General features: G+C 38.4%; 4 protein-coding genes across 4 annotated transcripts; 2 read left to right on the forward strand and 2 right to left on the reverse strand.

Annotated features, from left to right (window-relative positions):
* Positions 1–245: 245 nt before the first annotated feature.
* ARG5,6 (bifunctional acetylglutamate kinase/N-acetyl-gamma-glutamyl-phosphate reductase) lies at positions 246–5,933 on the reverse strand (the record flags this gene model as incomplete). The annotated part of the gene is made up of 4 exons (XM_043193603.1): positions 246–2,835; positions 3,672–3,702; positions 3,755–4,245; positions 4,456–5,933. The coding sequence occupies 4 exons, from the start codon at positions 5,931–5,933 to the stop codon at positions 246–248; spliced, it is 4,590 nt and encodes a 1,529-aa protein (XP_043047272.1).
* Positions 5,934–9,769: 3,836 nt separating this feature from the next.
* On the forward strand, positions 9,770–13,924 carry KQ657_002857 (uncharacterized protein; the record flags this gene model as incomplete). The annotated part of the gene is made up of 1 exon (XM_043193604.1): positions 9,770–13,924. One exon carries the CDS (start codon positions 9,770–9,772, stop codon positions 13,922–13,924), a length of 4,155 nt encoding a protein of 1,384 aa, XP_043047273.1.
* Positions 13,925–13,979: 55 nt separating this feature from the next.
* Positions 13,980–14,519, reverse strand: KQ657_002858 (uncharacterized protein; the record flags this gene model as incomplete). The annotated part of the gene is made up of 1 exon (XM_043193605.1): positions 13,980–14,519. One exon carries the CDS (start codon positions 14,517–14,519, stop codon positions 13,980–13,982), a length of 540 nt encoding a protein of 179 aa, XP_043047274.1.
* A 284-nt stretch (positions 14,520–14,803) lies between these two features.
* Positions 14,804–15,316, forward strand: CAF20 (uncharacterized protein; the record flags this gene model as incomplete). Its single annotated transcript, XM_043193606.1, has 1 exon — positions 14,804–15,316. The coding sequence occupies one exon, from the start codon at positions 14,804–14,806 to the stop codon at positions 15,314–15,316; it is 513 nt and encodes a 170-aa protein (XP_043047275.1).
* Between the last annotated feature and the right edge of the window lie 1,512 nt (positions 15,317–16,828).

Genomic DNA, 16,828 nt, shown 5'->3' on the forward strand with positions numbered 1-16,828 from the left:
GAACTGTTGTAAGATTCAGTGCATGTTGTAATTGTTAAGTTGAATTTGATCTGGAGAAAATGTCGTCAAATGTCGTGCAACATCAACAAATGTCGTATATACTCTGCAAATGATATATATATCCCCAAAGCTACAATGTTTGACAGAAACTTGTATATAATCTCGCATTTACTATAACAAATACGTTACAAAGTAATAGAACTGAAGTTTAATTATAAAAAGACGTGTAGAATACCCTCAACCATTTATCCTCTGATGATCTTATTACTTGGAATACCCTCATATTCACCATAACCTAAAGCCAAGTTAATGTTCTGCAAACATTGAGTAGCAGCACCCTTTAACAAGTTATCTATAGTAGCAACTATAACAACACGATCTTCTTGAGAGTTCAAGGCAAACCCACCAATGACAACACCATGAGTACCAGAAATATCTTTGACGATCGGTGCTTCACCACTAACGTGAATCAAGTCCTCACCATTGTAAAAGTCTTGATAAATGTTTCTGATGTCTCTAGCAGTCAAAGATTTGGGTTTGATTGGAATAGAAATAGTGTGCGAAATCCCTTGGAACCATTGTGCGACATGAGGCATGAAGGCAACAGGATGTCTCAATTGCGAAGCGATTTCCTTCTCATGGATGTGATCAGTCAAAGAGTAAGGAACCAAGTTGTTAGACAAGTATTCGACATTATTCTTCAAGGAAGGTTTAGTACCTGCACCAGAGTAACCAGAGACACCAAAGATAGTGGGCAACCCGTTGATGTAGCTCTTTAAAGGAGCAATACCACATTGGGCAGCAGTAGCGTAACAACCAGGGTTGGAGATCTTCTTGGCTTCAGCAATCTCCTTACGATCATTCAATTCCGGTAATCCGTAAACCCATGAGCCCGTAGTATCAAATCTGTAATCGGCAGACAAGTCAATGATCTTTGATTTGGATGATTCAACTGATTCAATGGCATCAACAAATGGTTTACAGACGCCGTTGGGTAAAGCCATAACCCACATGTCCACCTCCTTGTTCTCCTCCAATTTGATGATATCTTCCACTTGCAAGTTGGAGTACACGATGTTATCCTTGTTGTAGCCCTCTAGCTTTTGGCCCTTCAATTCACGAGAAGAGACATGGGACAATTCCAAGTGGGGGTGCTTGTCGATCAAGCTGATTAAGTTTTGACCGGTGTAACCTCTGGCACCGATCAAGGCAATCTTAGACTTTTTGGTGTTGGTAGTCTCCTTGATGGGAGGGTTGGGTTTGCCACTGGTAGTCAAGGAACGACGAGCAGCAACAGTAAAGTCCCTCTTGAATACCCTGCTGTAAGTGTGCAAGCCCCTCTTTTGAGCTGGACTACTGAAGACACCAGATTCAGTGGCTGACAGCAACGAAGAGTTTATACGAGCGGTATCGAACTCCTTAATCAACTCACTTGCTTCCTCGGTGTTCAAGCCGAACCAGAATAAGATTTGACCGTTCTTAGCAAACGAACCAGAAGACTTGGAGAAGTACCATGCCAAGTTGGAGTCGTTCTCGTTCACAACCCAGTACAACTTGTCATAGTCCTTTCTAATGGCATTGAAGATGTTATCGGTAACGTTATTCAACCACCCGGTTCTGGAGGACAAGAACTTGTCCAATTTAGCAACCTTGCTATCGTTCTTATCTTCGATAACAATGGCCAAAACCTCTAAAGGTTGATCACCATAAGATTTGAAGGAAGTGGATTCCAATTGCTTCAAATAAGAAGCCACGCTTAACTTACCGGCTTTGATTTCCGGGTCTCTTAATAAAACGTTTCTTAACAAATCAGGGTTCCCAAAGTCTTCTAAAGTGTTTCTGTTGATCAACTTGTAACCTCTTCTGATCAAAGTACCGGCTCCAGAATCGGTGAACAATTCCTTTTGTAAATCATCAACATTGATAATCGCAACAGAGGAAGATCTGGGTAAATGTTGTAACAAATCGTGGATCTCTTTAATCTTCAACTTGGTTCCGTATTTGACCCAAGATTCCTTCAACAAATTTTCGTATTCTTCGTCCAAGTTAATGACACTTACCTTTTCACCGGTGTTCCCGTTGATAATCCCCCCCTTTTCATTCAAATAAACAATCTTCAAGGGTTCAAACTCTCTAGCCAATTCACCAGCAGCAACATCAGCATTGACGTTTAACAACTGACCAGAGGGAGTCTCAGCAAGAGATGTTAAAATTGGTAAATACCCACTGGAAATAGCAGCTTCAACGGGAGACTTGTTAACTCCGTTGATCTTACCCACCAACTTATACTTATCCTTTTCCAAGTAATCAGCAGTGAAGACTCCGGCAGTAATAGGTCTTGCGTGAACGCCCATTTTTTCCAACGCAGTCACAAGACGTAAGTTTTGTTCCAAGAAACATTTACGAACCACCTCCATGGTCTTAGGATCCGTGACTCTGATCCCATCGATATATTCTGGTTCAACACCCTCGTTCTCTAATAGCTCATTGATTTGAGGTCCAGTTCCATGTAAAACGATGGGGTAGAGACCCACGTGGTAAAGGAACGCCAAACAGGAGGCAAGCTCAGGAAGCTGATCAGTGATAATGGCACCACCAACTTTAATAACAGCAAATTGTTGTTGGGAAACAGAAGTGAAATATTTCAAATATTGTTCAACTTCTCTCTTGGATCCAATGTTCTGTAACAACTGAACCACAGTGGAACGAGTAGAATAAGGTCTGGTGGGCGCATAAGAAACACACTTTGATTTGGATGCTAAAGACACAACGGTGGCACGAGCAACAGTTGATTTAGAGATCTTGGCTCTAACAGAAGCTCTTTGAGCCAAGTGTCTGCAATTTGTAGTAGCAGCCTTCAACATTATTAATAATCGTCAACGATTGTCTATGAAGAAGTCTGGTCTCAAATGTGACGTGTAAGAGAATTAAATAAGAACTGTCGTTGAAAAAAGGATGGTTTGGTGAAAATTTTTTACCTCCTAAATCGGTATATGATTTTGAAGTTAATTTTCTCTGAGTCAACCAATTAGAGTAACTGAGGCGTTCACCAGGCCTAAGCGCGGTGAGAAATCTAGTGCCACAAAACTGTAGAAGAAGACTGTATAAAGCAGAAGGCTTGAGATGAGGTTGAGGGTTTTATTGTATTATTATCTACTGTGGTGTTCATATGTACGCATATACATATGCGTATAAGTTTGTATGTTTGTATATATGTATATGTATGTATATATGTATGTATGTATGCATGTGTGTATGTATGATGTTCGTATATATGTTTTGGTAGTCTAAATTGCTATTCTGTGCACTACCCAAAATTGACTCCGAATATATTAATAGCATGATCAATGCTTCTCTCGTTTCCTAAATAAATGCTTGATGCCGGTTCCGCTCAATATTCCATGGTCAGATGGTGTACAGGGAGTTTGTGGCGACATTGGTGTTGAAGAACAATCATCAGAATTATTTACCAGTGGCAGTTTGCATTTAGGAGACACGATTTCATTGTCAATCGTTTTGTGACTTCTATGTTGACTCTGATTTAAACTTGGTCCTTTGATCTTCGGTCCAATTGATGGGGATGAAGGCGGAGATTGTGTAGTAATGCGTAAATGGTTCCATATGGAAGTTAATGAATTACCCATAGATGTATTTGGGGAATTAACCAAGACTGGAGAATTCTGTCCACCTTGTGTGGGTGTGCTGCTAATTGCGGCTCTGTTCTGTGGACGGGAGCACGAACCTGAACCCGTACCTGTAGAAGTTTTCGAATTATGTATACTTCTATCCAAAGTAGAAGGTGTAGTACTATGGGTTTCAACTCCAGATGTACCACCCGTTGACGACGAAGAGCCGGTAGTAGAATTCATTGATGTAGAAGACTGATGTAATCCAGGAATGAATTTCTTCATCCTCCGACTATTACTAGCAAGCCTCTTTAAGTTCATCGGGCTAGTGACGGGACTCAGTCCATTTGTTGTGGTAGATGTTGCTGTTGAAGTTCTAGTGGGCACAGGAGAATTTGAGGAAGCCGGTGGTTTGGAACTTGGACTTGAACATGTACCGGCTTGAAAATCTTTAGAAATAACAGGAGTAAGGGAAATTGGTGAATCACCAGGCAGTCGCAACATAATTAGATCAGGTGAATTAATAAGACGACTATTGGCATTCGATGCTGCTGGTGAGATAGGTGATGGACTAGCAAGGTTTGTAGCAACAGACTGATGTCCACGAATAGCAAGAGAGCTAGCTTTATTGTTGTTGTTACTTCCAGAGTCTTGGACTCCAGTAGTATTATTATGGTGTATACTGCTGCTGTTATGAATAGCATAGCTTGCCATAGAATTATGGATCGATGGTGTCAATGCACCTGAAGGTAACTGTAAAGGTGTCGGTATGGTTGAGCCTGGTTGCAGCTGCAGTTGCAGTTGAGTTTCAGCAGTTGCATTGATTGACTGTGATGTTTCCGAGTCTGCCATGAATGAAGTATTGGCAGCGTGAAATAAAGGTGATCTGGTAACAGGAGTGACCATTGTGGGCGAAGCCACTCGGAGATTGTACTCTTTCCTTAAAGTTCGAATGAACTTTATGTATATATTTTCCTTTAATAGCCTCATGATCTCCTTTTTGGCATCCAATAAAAGGATTGGATCGTGCATGCTTGTTTTGTTTAAGGACAAAAGAAAATCAGAGGCCCTTTGCAGTAAATTGATCTGCTGCGATGAAAATGGTGAAATGTAAGAGCTTATTATAAAGTTCCATTGTTGGATGATACTGCGCTCATCAAAAGCAAACCACTTTGTTCCTTTGGAAAAAGAAGTTGCAGAATTTATAGATACTGTATCTACTACATCAACTGGGTTAGTAGGAGCCCGAATGACTGAACAGGAAGCAAGAGACTCATTTCCTTGGATGCTCTTTGAAAGTTCACTACCTTGTTCGGAGGAATTGTCCAACTCAGAGCTTCTAAATTTGTCCCAAACTGATGATAATGCTTCTGCTGGAGTTAAGGCTGGACCGTTACTATTTTCCCCAGTAGTGTCCAGATGCTCAAATAAATCCATGTTAATCAATGATTCTTCGTCACTGAAAGGGAATATATCCAGTTTGTGTGATACTGTTCTCGATATGGACATGCTTGGAGCCTTGGATTTCCTAACTAGAAGGGAAATTGATGATGATGACGATGTGTTGAGTACTGGAAGTTTCAATGAAGTTGAGAGTTGGTTTGAATCAGTAGGAGAAGAATCAGTTTTCGGGCTATTGGGATCCAAATTTAATTCTGTATTATCCAATTCATCATCACTGCCTTCATCTGTGTTGCTCTGTGTTTGTTGTGCTTGCTCTTGTTGATAATTTAGGTACAAATATTCATACTTGTATATTTCAATCAAGAAGTTGAGGTTCTCTTCCGCATGATACTTTGAGATTAGCAGCTGGAAAGTCTTAATATATTGGACTTGCATGGGAACATCTGTGAAAGAGTAATCGTTAGCATAAAGGAAACAGTTTGCCACTAGCTCTTCAAGAGTGGGTGGTTGTATGGGAGGAGTACAAGGAGGCCCTGTATCATTATTATTGATACTGTTTGGACACTGACAATATGACTGGGACGTATTGGATGAAGTTGATTCGGAGATCTCGACATTGGATGCCGGTGTATTTGAGTTAGAAGCTGGGTTTGAGTCAGAGCACTTAGGTCCATTGTTGTCTGTATTATGGACTGGCTTGGGCGTTGTGCAAATGGTGATTGCTGGCGTTGGTTTAACTGAGGGAGTTGATGACGCTGATGATGGGGGTATCAGGAGACGAGAAGTCAAGGTATCAGATACTGTTTGAGTGCCGGGCTTTAAAGGTATAATTGGAGATATTACTTCATCATCTTTCAGTTTGGCCATCTCTGGATCGCCACTAGGCGGCGTATTTCGACCCATTTGTATACCCTTTTTTGTATGGATATGGATCCGAACAGAAGACTATTGTTTATTTGGAATTAAGGAAAACGTTTATATTTGTGATTAAATGAATATTATCTGATTATTATAGAGGGAGGGGTAGCAACTAAATATATTAATAGAAGCTGGAAGATACAATCTATACCAAGAGTCCCCCCTTGGAAATGGTATCGATAAAACGAAGAAACAACTTTAACTGTCAAGGCTTGGTGGAAGAAGAGCAAACATTAATCATTTGTCGATTCAAGTTTCAACCTTAACCATTACATTGAGTATTGGGTTTTCAAAAAACCGCTGTAATGACACAAAAGAGGAGAGCTTTCGGTCGTGTAAAGAAGCTACACGTCCGTTGCCTGTCACACTTGCATTGGAGCAGGAACAAAAAAAAAAAAGAAACAGATGCATAAATTTTTTGGTTGATGCCTGGCCTCACATAAAGTGTAATTGGAGTTGCATTAGGAAGGAAAAGGAGGCACCAGTATAACGATCATTCATTTATCAGCTGAAATATTCTGACAGGACCAGGGAATGAAATGTGCTTTGAATTGATGTGTCTAAAATGCATAATGACAGCATTTTACTCCGCATTCCCTCCCCCATCAAACGACTATTAACCTTGCGGAATGGACCACACTTTCGTTAATCAATACAATTACTTCGCATATATGAAACCTACATGTGGTAATAAAAAACAATAGGTGGGTTACAGCTTAGTTTGAAAAATAAAGCACAAGAAGGAAAAAAATAATGCAATGTAGGTGTAGAATAAAGTTTGGTAGCCAACGACCTTCTAACGGTTCTGTCATGGTATACCTAATGAAAAGAGGGGTTCAACTTTAGGGGGGGTTCAACCTCTTTCGTACATGAATTACGTTGAATTAAGTTCACATGAAAAAAATTTATATACAACCAAATCTAATTTTTTTTTTTTTTTCAACTTACACCTCCTTCTGTTAATCTCTGCATCTCGTATTCTGAAAATTAGCTTCTATTAAACCGCTCTTCGCTAACCTGCATATTACGTAGTTGACTGCGTTTCCACGTCATCCATAAATTTTTTGGGCCTCAAAAGAAGCATGCCGAGACCTCATCGCATGCTTTATAATTTTAAGATTACTTTTCTATTACATAACCCTTTAGAGCCGCCTTTCAAAACTCTCTTTGAAAATGGCTGATAAGCAGTGTCATTATTGAAGCGTGTTTTAGTATTGGTATAACTTACGAAACACACGTCAAAAATACTCCAAATAATACGTAGCCTCAGCGAAGTTTTGCTTGATCTTAAGACGCTTACTGCAGTTATATAAGGTGACATTAGAACTCTTAAGAATTACCTGCCCTCTTACCAACGGTCGTCCTAAAGTTATGTAAAGAGGGCTAAATGCAAGTTTCGGTATTTTGAACTGTAAGGGCTCCCCTTTGTAATTTGTAGTAGGTTTTCACTTGTGTACTCCGAATTAGGTGAACAATTATACGACTACTTGATCGATTTCGGAAAAACAAACGACTTTTGCATCGAACGTTTGCTTCATGCGCTATGCAGGTTGCTCTGAAAACGCACCCTTCCAAATACAACCAGTCCCTAGTGTATCCTTTGTAAATAAAATCTTTAGTATTCCCCACTACAAGTTTTGAAAGTAGAGCAACAAAATTGTTGTACTTAAGACCAACCAAATTCTTTACTAGCTTTAAACCTAGCGAAAAGCTTACATAGCCATACGTTGTGTGCAACAAGCATAAAGAAATGCGACATTTTTTCAGCCATGCGACATGGTATCAGTGAAGGTGCTAAGAATCAATCTTCATTGCCTTGAGGCGAACTTAATCATGATTATGAAGTATAATACTGCTACTAAGTTTTCGTTAATCTAATGTAAATCGCTTTGCTATGTAGCTATTTTACTTGTATTTTCAGTTAATATGTTGCTGTATTTCCAAAAATTGTTACCTTATTCTTCAAGAATACCTCTAGAGATGGCTTGGTGTACGAGTTGTAGAGGTATTACGGAGAATAATATCTTTATTTAAAAATTTCAAGCGTTAGTGAATCATACACGTTATCAATATAAATATGTACGAGTACTTCTATTTCCAGTCACCGACATTTACAATACAAATCTCCCTTGACATCTCGTAAATAATTTAAAACGGACTTGCATAATAAGACGCATATCAGAAACCGGCTGCACCAAAAGAAACAATCAACACTACAACATCATTTAAGTTAATCCGAAAGAAATAGGCTTCCCCAATATATACTACCGTAAATATGTGAAGCTACTTAAATTACAAATTGCTACTTACAATTTCAGTCAACTAGCTCCCTTCTAATTTTGTGCAATACTGAAGCTCAAAGGTTCTTTTATGAAGAATGTGACCGTGGTTTATGCACTGGTTGAGTAACAAAATGCTTTCTCCTGTGGATATAATAGGATCTTGCTTGGATGCGTTTTTTTAACACCATGCTGTTATCTGTAAGCTAATTATTACCGTAAAAGGAAATATTTCACAGGGTTTGATGAACTATTATTGGTCAACAAATTCTGATCTGAAACAGTAATGCAAGGTCGTAGCCGAACAGAAGAAATTGATCAATGTAGGAAAATAGCCTAATTGTACTGTTAGATCATGGTTGTTTAGTCACACAGACATTTCAACAATAATCGCAATCCCTCAAATGATTCTGCAACAAAAGCATTAACAAAACAAAATTCATGATAGAGCGGTGCAGCAATGATGAAAGTAGTACAGCATCTAGCACACTCACACAAAATTATATTTGGCTAGGGCTCAAGTAATTTCACCGTTATTTTGAAACAATATGATGTGAAAGACAACTTTTTTCGATCCTAAACCATGTTGCCTTGAAAAGGTTTTGTGAATGTAGATGTTGATTCAATCTGTGTAGGGAGCTTACACAAAAAACATAGAAGATAAATACGTGGGAAGGCCTTTGCAAGAGACCATCCTGGTGAAGATTTATCGAATTGGAGACTCGACGAAGTAGAATTTTGTAGCTGCAAAATTGTTAAACTAATGCGACTAATGCGTATGCCACAGAGTTTACTTTCACTCACCTAGGTGATTAGGGCCAAACTCGAACCTGTTACAAGTGTGATCAACTAATATAAACACTCGTTGCACTCACGATAACACTATTTATGCTAACGTTCTCCGTAGAATGGTGGTGATCGTAGATGAGATAAAATCTATAGAGAAAAAGCTTCTAGCATGTGGTAAATAATGAAGTTTAGTGGAATAAAAATTCTTTGCAATACCATATGTCCAACATTATTAAACCCATAAAGCTCGTTCAAACGGCTTGCGTACTTATTTCACTTCGTATCAACGTAATTCACAGTATAGCCTCCATTACTCTGAATCAAGTATAACTCCGAAGTTATTCCGTGCCAGACCCGTTGACCGGGTAACCCCTACAGATGTCAAATTAACAGTGTCCATGAATACATCCAGACAACAGTATAAGTTCATCATATATACCAAAGTATTAATATCCATGCCAGTAAAGCTTTAACTATTAAGCTGTATACATTTCTATTACCCCAAGCAAACAGTTCCTACAGTTACTCCACATTGTATGCCTTGCTCTGGTCATTTCTCCACACTACAATTAGTAGCGGTCGTGTTAAACACAGATTAAGATATATCCTTTGATCCTTAATTAAGTATGAAGAACCCCTCTGCCCCTTGACAACATTGATAACACTTTCTTCCTATTACTTTTACTGCCGCTATTATTATTACTACTACTGTTACTGTTACTGCTTCTACTGTTACTCTACGCTCCTCCTACGATGCTCCATTGTAGATCCTTAAGGAGTGCCACCATAAGACGATTGGTGCATGTCCTGGTTGATGATACTGGTTGTTATCAATTACGTCGTTTGCCCTTGATTGTGACCAGACTAAAAAGACCCACTGGTCTTCATGCGTATTCTACTTTAGCTCCTTCTGATTTCGAAATCGACCTCATAACTTTAAAGAGGGTTCCAGTTACGGCATCAGCCTCCACGACTCAAAATAAGCTGGTCTCCTTTGAGTTTGACTTTGGTAAGGAAATATTTGTCCAAGATAAGTACGAGGACTTCTACAACTTTTTGAAGTTTGCTTCGCCTTCACATGGTGATTCCTTCAATTCATTAGTGGCTAAAGTCGATGAATATGCTTTGCAAAAGGGTGCCAATATTGAGTTGTTGCAAAGAATGAAACACGATTTCACTCTGATTGAACAGGTGAATCAATACTTTGAAATTGCCCGTAATAATGAAATCATTCTGTATTTGCAACAACACAATCTTGAATATTTGATGCCTGAATTGAAGGTTTTGGCTCAAGAATTCGATTTTGGGACGATCACTCTTAATCAACTTATTCATCATCTTGATGGGACATTGGCCAAGTTTGAAATTGAAGAAGATGGCTCTTTTGATAAGACTCCAGAGTTCTTTCAAATCTTAATTCAATGTACTCGATACAAATCTCTACGTGAAATTATTTGGAATGCTTACAACAAATATCCTGCTGTCGACACTACTTATGGTGATAAGTTACATTTACTTTCAAAGCTAGTCACCAAACCTGAACACTCTTTCATTCAAGCGTATCCCAGAGAATTTGAAGATTTCATTAATGAAAACCACAGAGAACTTCTGGCCCTTATTTTGGGTCATTTTTCAATCAACTATCAAGAAATTGATACTCCCGAGTTCCTCGCAGGTTTACAAACAGTTATTGATGATGTTAAGGGACAAAGGGCCATTACAAGGGAAGTGGCTACTAAAATTCGAGATGGAATATTGTACTGGAGTGGCTCTGGTGTAATAAACAACTTCCAAGACGATATAATCAGAGAAGTTGTTCATGGCTATTACGGAGTACCCACAGTGTATACCCAGGATGCACTTGAGAACTACGAAATTAACGTGATCCAATGGCTTTTTGGAAACGATTCATCGGGCTTAAGATTATTGAAACGACTTGACGAAGATTTCATCATCACTATTTCTCAAAGGGATATCAAGTTCAGTAAAGAAAATTTAGAACCTTCAATTATCGAAGCAATTCAGAAGACAGTAGCAAAAGTTCTTGAATTTGAACATACTGTCAATTGGGGGTATGACACTCTTGAGAACTTTATCACAGAGGGTGCATCATTGAAAGATTATGAAGTTTCTGGCAAGGAACATCTCAAAGGCTTTGCAGCTGAGTTAAGAGAAATTAAAGGAAAATATCTACAAAATAGATTTGAATTTGGTGACTTGAACTTGACTTTATTGAAAATCATTTTGAACAGATATCTGTTGGAAAAGTCAGATAGTAGTGTGATGGCAACAGTGGAGGGCATTTTGGCCCAGAATCCCCAAAACATTCAAGGTGTTCTTGAAGCGCTTGATAATGCTATCATTGAAGAGAACAAAACTAGCAATGATCAAATCTCACTGGAAATTCAATTGGAGAACTTCATATCTCAATTAAATGAACTAGCTAGGATTTATTTACCTTCAAGCGCCCATGGAAAGTTTGGTTTGAGCAGTTCTAATGAGATTTTGAGTGCTATTAGAGACGTAATTGCCAAGTCCAACAAGGATGTCAACGAGTTGGTTAATTGGAATAAATTACATGGCACATTGGCCAAAGTATTTTCTTTAAACAATAACCATACTTCTTTTTTGGATACCTTTATATTAAGTGGTCAAAAGCTGGATAAGAGGATTCTTGCAAGTTCGGATTATGTTCAATTACCTGATGATTTCCGATTGGATCAATTTGTTAGTGAGATTGCAAACTTAAAAGACTATTTGGCAGTTGATTATTTCTCAGAAGTGTCTTCAGAGGAGATCCTTAATGCCTGTGAGACATTAGTGGCTTGGGAATCACCACGTACCCCATACATGAACTTGCACTCCAACTTGATTAATTTATTCAAAATGAACAACAACCACACGGAAGTTTTGGATAGTCTTTTGATCAGTCAATCAGTATTTGATGCTATGGAACAGAAATTATCTGTTCAAACGGAACCGAAAATGGCTACTGATTTGCGTGCTTCATTTTCTGTTCCTACTATCAAGGTGGATACTTTTGAACAATTAGCTCCTAAAGATGGTGTTGAATCTGCTTCACTCAACAGAACTTGGTTAGCAGAATCTGGACCTGATATGACTCATGATATTGATGCCGTTGAAGCTCCACTTTATGCTCAACAATTATTGGAATTAAGATCGAATTTGGATAAAAGGAGTTTCTACAAATCTACTAATCAGGAGATTTTTGAGGTCTTGAACTCAATGATAGAGAATTGCTCAGAAGAACAAGCACAATCAAAATTGAATTTGAGAAAATTATGCTACAACATGAATGGTGCCAATTTATCTAACTCCAGCAAATTGAACTTAGACCGGTATCTTGATGGAGTCAATTTAGAACACCAAGGAGGTGTTGTTGCACAGTTAATTGAGGAACTGGTAGCCACTGCCACTGCTCCAGTTGAAGAAGTTGAAAGCGAAGCAGCCTTATCATTAGTTGGTGAGAATGCAAAATTGTTGAATCAACATTTTACATTGATCAGGGCATTCTTAATTAAGCTGTCCCTTTGGGATAAGAAGAATTGGGGTATAACTGTATCAAAGTTCCAAGATTTGTTGAGTGTTTTTGAGGAACAATTGGATAAACTGGCACCTAATTATGCCAATAATTTGGAAGTTGTTAGTAAGTTGAATTACTTTGCCAGTAAGATTGATTTCTACCCTGATCTTGTTCAACAACTCTGCGAAGTTAAATCGTTTAACCCAAAGAAGGAATTAAGTGTTAAAGATGTGGAGGAAGCCTACAAGGTATTAATGGAAACCTCAGATTATGAGGCTGGACTGCCTGGTACTCTGTCAGCCATTGATGCAAAAATTAATGAACAGCCTTTTGAATACAATGATTCCGAGAAGTTATTGGCACTATTAACTAAGAATGAAAATAATGCAACATTACAAGATAATGATCTCTTCAACCATATGATCCATGAACATGATATTAGAGACTACTATATCAAAGATGCTGTTTCAGCCACACCTGAAGTCAACGAAGAAGATGATAAGAAAATCCTCTACAACAAGCATCCCAGACATCACCATGGAGTGTCCAAACGTCCCAAAACGACTATTGAATCACCACCCAAAGATATTGATATGAGTTCTATCGAAGACTTTTTAGAGACAGCCAAACAGAAATTTGAAACTGCAAAGGATGAGCAGAATAAAGTACGGGAAGCTTACCAATGGAGTAAGAGTTCTATTGCAACTGGTTTGAAAGAGAATGAGCCTTTAGGGAAGCCTAACGATGAACTTTCATCGAGAGTAACGCCTTTATTCCCAACCTTTAAGAGTAATGATGCGTCTAGTGGAGCAAAATATCTACTTCTTTCTGTTGATGGACACAAGATTGAAAGCCAACAACATCCAATGGGAACGAAATCTATGTCGGAAGACATTTTTGAAGTTTTAGGTAAGTTTAGAAAGGAAGAATTGGATTCACTCGCAGAAACGATTGAAGACTTACAACTGGATAGTTGGAGGATTGTTGGGAGTAAAGTGGAACCCAAGGCCAAGTATTTAGTGTGGGAGAAAGTCAACGGAACACCATCATTGAAGTCAATCCCTAGAGGAAGTTTTAGAAGAAGTATTAAGAATGTTTTTGCAGGTATTGGGGTTATCTTAGCTTCATTAATTGGTATTAATTATGTATTGGATGATAGTACTACTGGAAGTTCTTCCCCGCGTACTACCCCACCCACTACTACCCCAACTACCAATATTGAACCAATACCAATTGAAGGAAACAAAGACTTAAGCTTACCGCAAATGGAGATGGCTATTGCTGAAGAAGTTAGTAAAATGATCAATGAAGCAACCAGCTCCAAAGACATTATATCCGGACTTAAGAAGATCTTATGGAAGTAAGATTATTACAATAATATGATGCTATCCAATTAAACTATCCCGATATATAAACCTTTTATTCCTTCATTGATACCTCCTTAACAGGCAATTGGGCCATTGACTTTGAAATAAACACAAACTTCATTACTGTTGTTCCACCAGATGAACCATTCCATAACCTTATACGTTCAACCGTATGAGGATCAGAGATATCAGGGAATCTTATGCCTGTTTGGTATAATTGTTTATCATGATTTATCTTCTCCTGCAAGATCTTTTGCTTTGTGGAAACAGGTCTTCCTGGTCTTTTATCTTTCTTCATTTCTTCCAATTCATCATCAAATCTGGCAAGAAAGCTTTCAATGAGTAATTTCATATCATCCAACGTGAATTGGGATTTGTCTTTGAATTCTGTGTTAAGAACTTCTTGAACAAACTTGAACAAAAGCATATCTCTTTGCTTCTTTTCTAATGACTCTGCCTTCTTGGATGTAATCTTTTTATCTCTTAGAGTGGCTCTGTTAAGTTGCTTGAACTTTCTTCCTTTGATATGAATTGATCCGGTTGCTTTGGATACATTCTTGGACACTTTATTTAAGTTATGGGCGATAGGCATGACGTGATACGATGCAATATATATATATATATATATATATATATGTATAAGTATATAACTTTGACTATATAACTGTGGTAAAAAGGCCCCCCCATATTTGTGATGCGATGAGATTATACATTGACATGTACACGCCGGTCGTGTACATACCAGTGAATTTCGTTTTCGAAAATTTTCTTAAAAGTTCCAGTCACACTACTAATGATACAATTCACTGGGTACCAACTCTCTACTGCTACTACCAGCTATAACTTAGTGTTGACTGTATTGATTTATCCGAGACCATGGCCAAATATTCCGAGGAACAATTGTTAGCTATCAAGGAAGAAGCGCACGTGCCTCAAGAAGAGGTGTTAGCTGCGTTCAACCAGTTGGTAGATGAAGTCAAAGCCCATGCAGCAGCCGAAGCAGAAAAGTATCGGTTAAGCAAAAGAACCAACGGAGATTCATATTTGGATGAACACGGAGTAGAAAGATCATATCACCATTTGAACAGAAGAAGACCCTCCAGAACCGGGAATAAGCCCAATTTAAGAAAGAAGTCCGTTGACGCAATCCAAGTTGATCAAGACGGTTGGGCTACCATGACCAAACAAAGAAAGTCATTCAATGGAGAACAAGACGATGAAAGAAAGAAGTTTCAAGATTCAGTTAAGGATATAAGTGGGATGAAGATGAAACCCAATAACAAGAATTTGGGGTCTTCCAAGGCTGCTGACCCAAGAGACGTTTTAGCTGATAGACACGCTAATGCGTTCAATGCTTTCCTGGCTTTAGGAGACGATGATGATGATTAGGGACGTTATAGTTAATGTATATTATTTTTAAGTACCATAATAAAGTACTACCAAGTACTGCATACAGGAGAGTATTCGTAAGCTTTGTACGGTAGAAAGTATTACTACATTAGGACGACCATTACACTAACAGTGCTGGCATGGTAAGAATAATACAGTACGAAGACTACCGTATTCCTATTACCACCGTAATAATGTCCACAACTGTATTTTATTTATTAGTGTAGTGTTCGTTATATGCAGCACAAGAATATGAGTTATAAGGAACATGTTGAAGCTAAAACAGAATGGAGTTATACTGTATGGAGTTACATTGTCTGGCATTAGTATAAAATTAGATTGAATAGCCCGTAGTATGTAGTAAGTAGCGTTTTGTGAAATATTAAACCTTACGGAATACTGGGAGAATATACGACATACTGTAAACGATTACAGCAGATTGTATCGTATATAGTAGAGCATCGTAAGTGTAAAATCTTATAGTAGTACATGAGTCCTCCGTAATTACTCCTAAATGAACCATCATTTCCAAGTATTACTTGAGAAAACCGAATGCAGCGAGACCACCCACCAAAGCTCCAACAAAACATGTGCACGTGAGTTTGATTGCATACATGAAAGGCTATCTGACATCAAAGCTGCAACATTTGTTAATGAAAATGTTAGCATCTTAATCAAGTAAGTGCTAAAATATTACCTTCTGCAGTACTTGGTCTCGACTTGCTTTCAGCACTACTTAACTTGTTCTCAGATGGAGCAAGCAAAGTTTTGTTGAGCTGGTGGCCGTCAACTTCAATGCCCTTAAAATTCTTTGTGAAACTTGTAAGCTTCAAAGTAGACATTTAAAACATTCTTGTAAATTGGCCAATTTTCTTAGTTGCGATGAAGAATTCTGGTCCTAGCAGATTAGGTACCACATACGTCTCAGCCTACCAATATAATGAATTAATCGGGAAATTATTGGAAAAGGCCAATAACTAAAATACTTCGCTATATCCATTGATCCATCAATGTGGTTAAAGTGAAAGAAATGTAACGGAATCATCGTCTTGAAGAGAAGAAGCCAACGGTAGCTGGACCTAGTATTGACGAGGCTGAAAACTTCGGCTTAGTATGGAAAGGATAGCACCATTATTAGATATTTGATTGCAAACGCAAGGACATCCTTTATGTTAGTCAGCTGTAATCTGGTTCGCCTGCATCTGAGGAATTGAGCGGTAATCACCAAGGGCTACGAGGTTCCATTTTCTCGTATATGCGCCCGTATATGTATAGTATGCTCGCATGGTTGCATCGCCGATAAAATCAGTAACACAAAATGGTGGGTGTTTCTGCAACAAAGTAAGATACAAACTACTTTGATTAGGCAAATGGGATGGTGGTATAATCAGTGTCGCAGCAAAATAGAAAGAGACAATTTGTTGTAGGGCAAAGCGATATGTGTCACAGTTAGTTAGTTCTTTGGTATTTGCTGGATAAATCCTGTTAAACCTATACCACATACATGAATTA

Source organism: Scheffersomyces spartinae (genome assembly GCF_019049425.1).
Source record: "Scheffersomyces spartinae strain ARV_011 chromosome Unknown scaffold_24, whole genome shotgun sequence".
In the NCBI taxonomy this organism is placed as follows: Eukaryota; Fungi; Ascomycota; class Pichiomycetes; order Serinales; family Debaryomycetaceae; genus Lizanozyma; species Lizanozyma spartinae.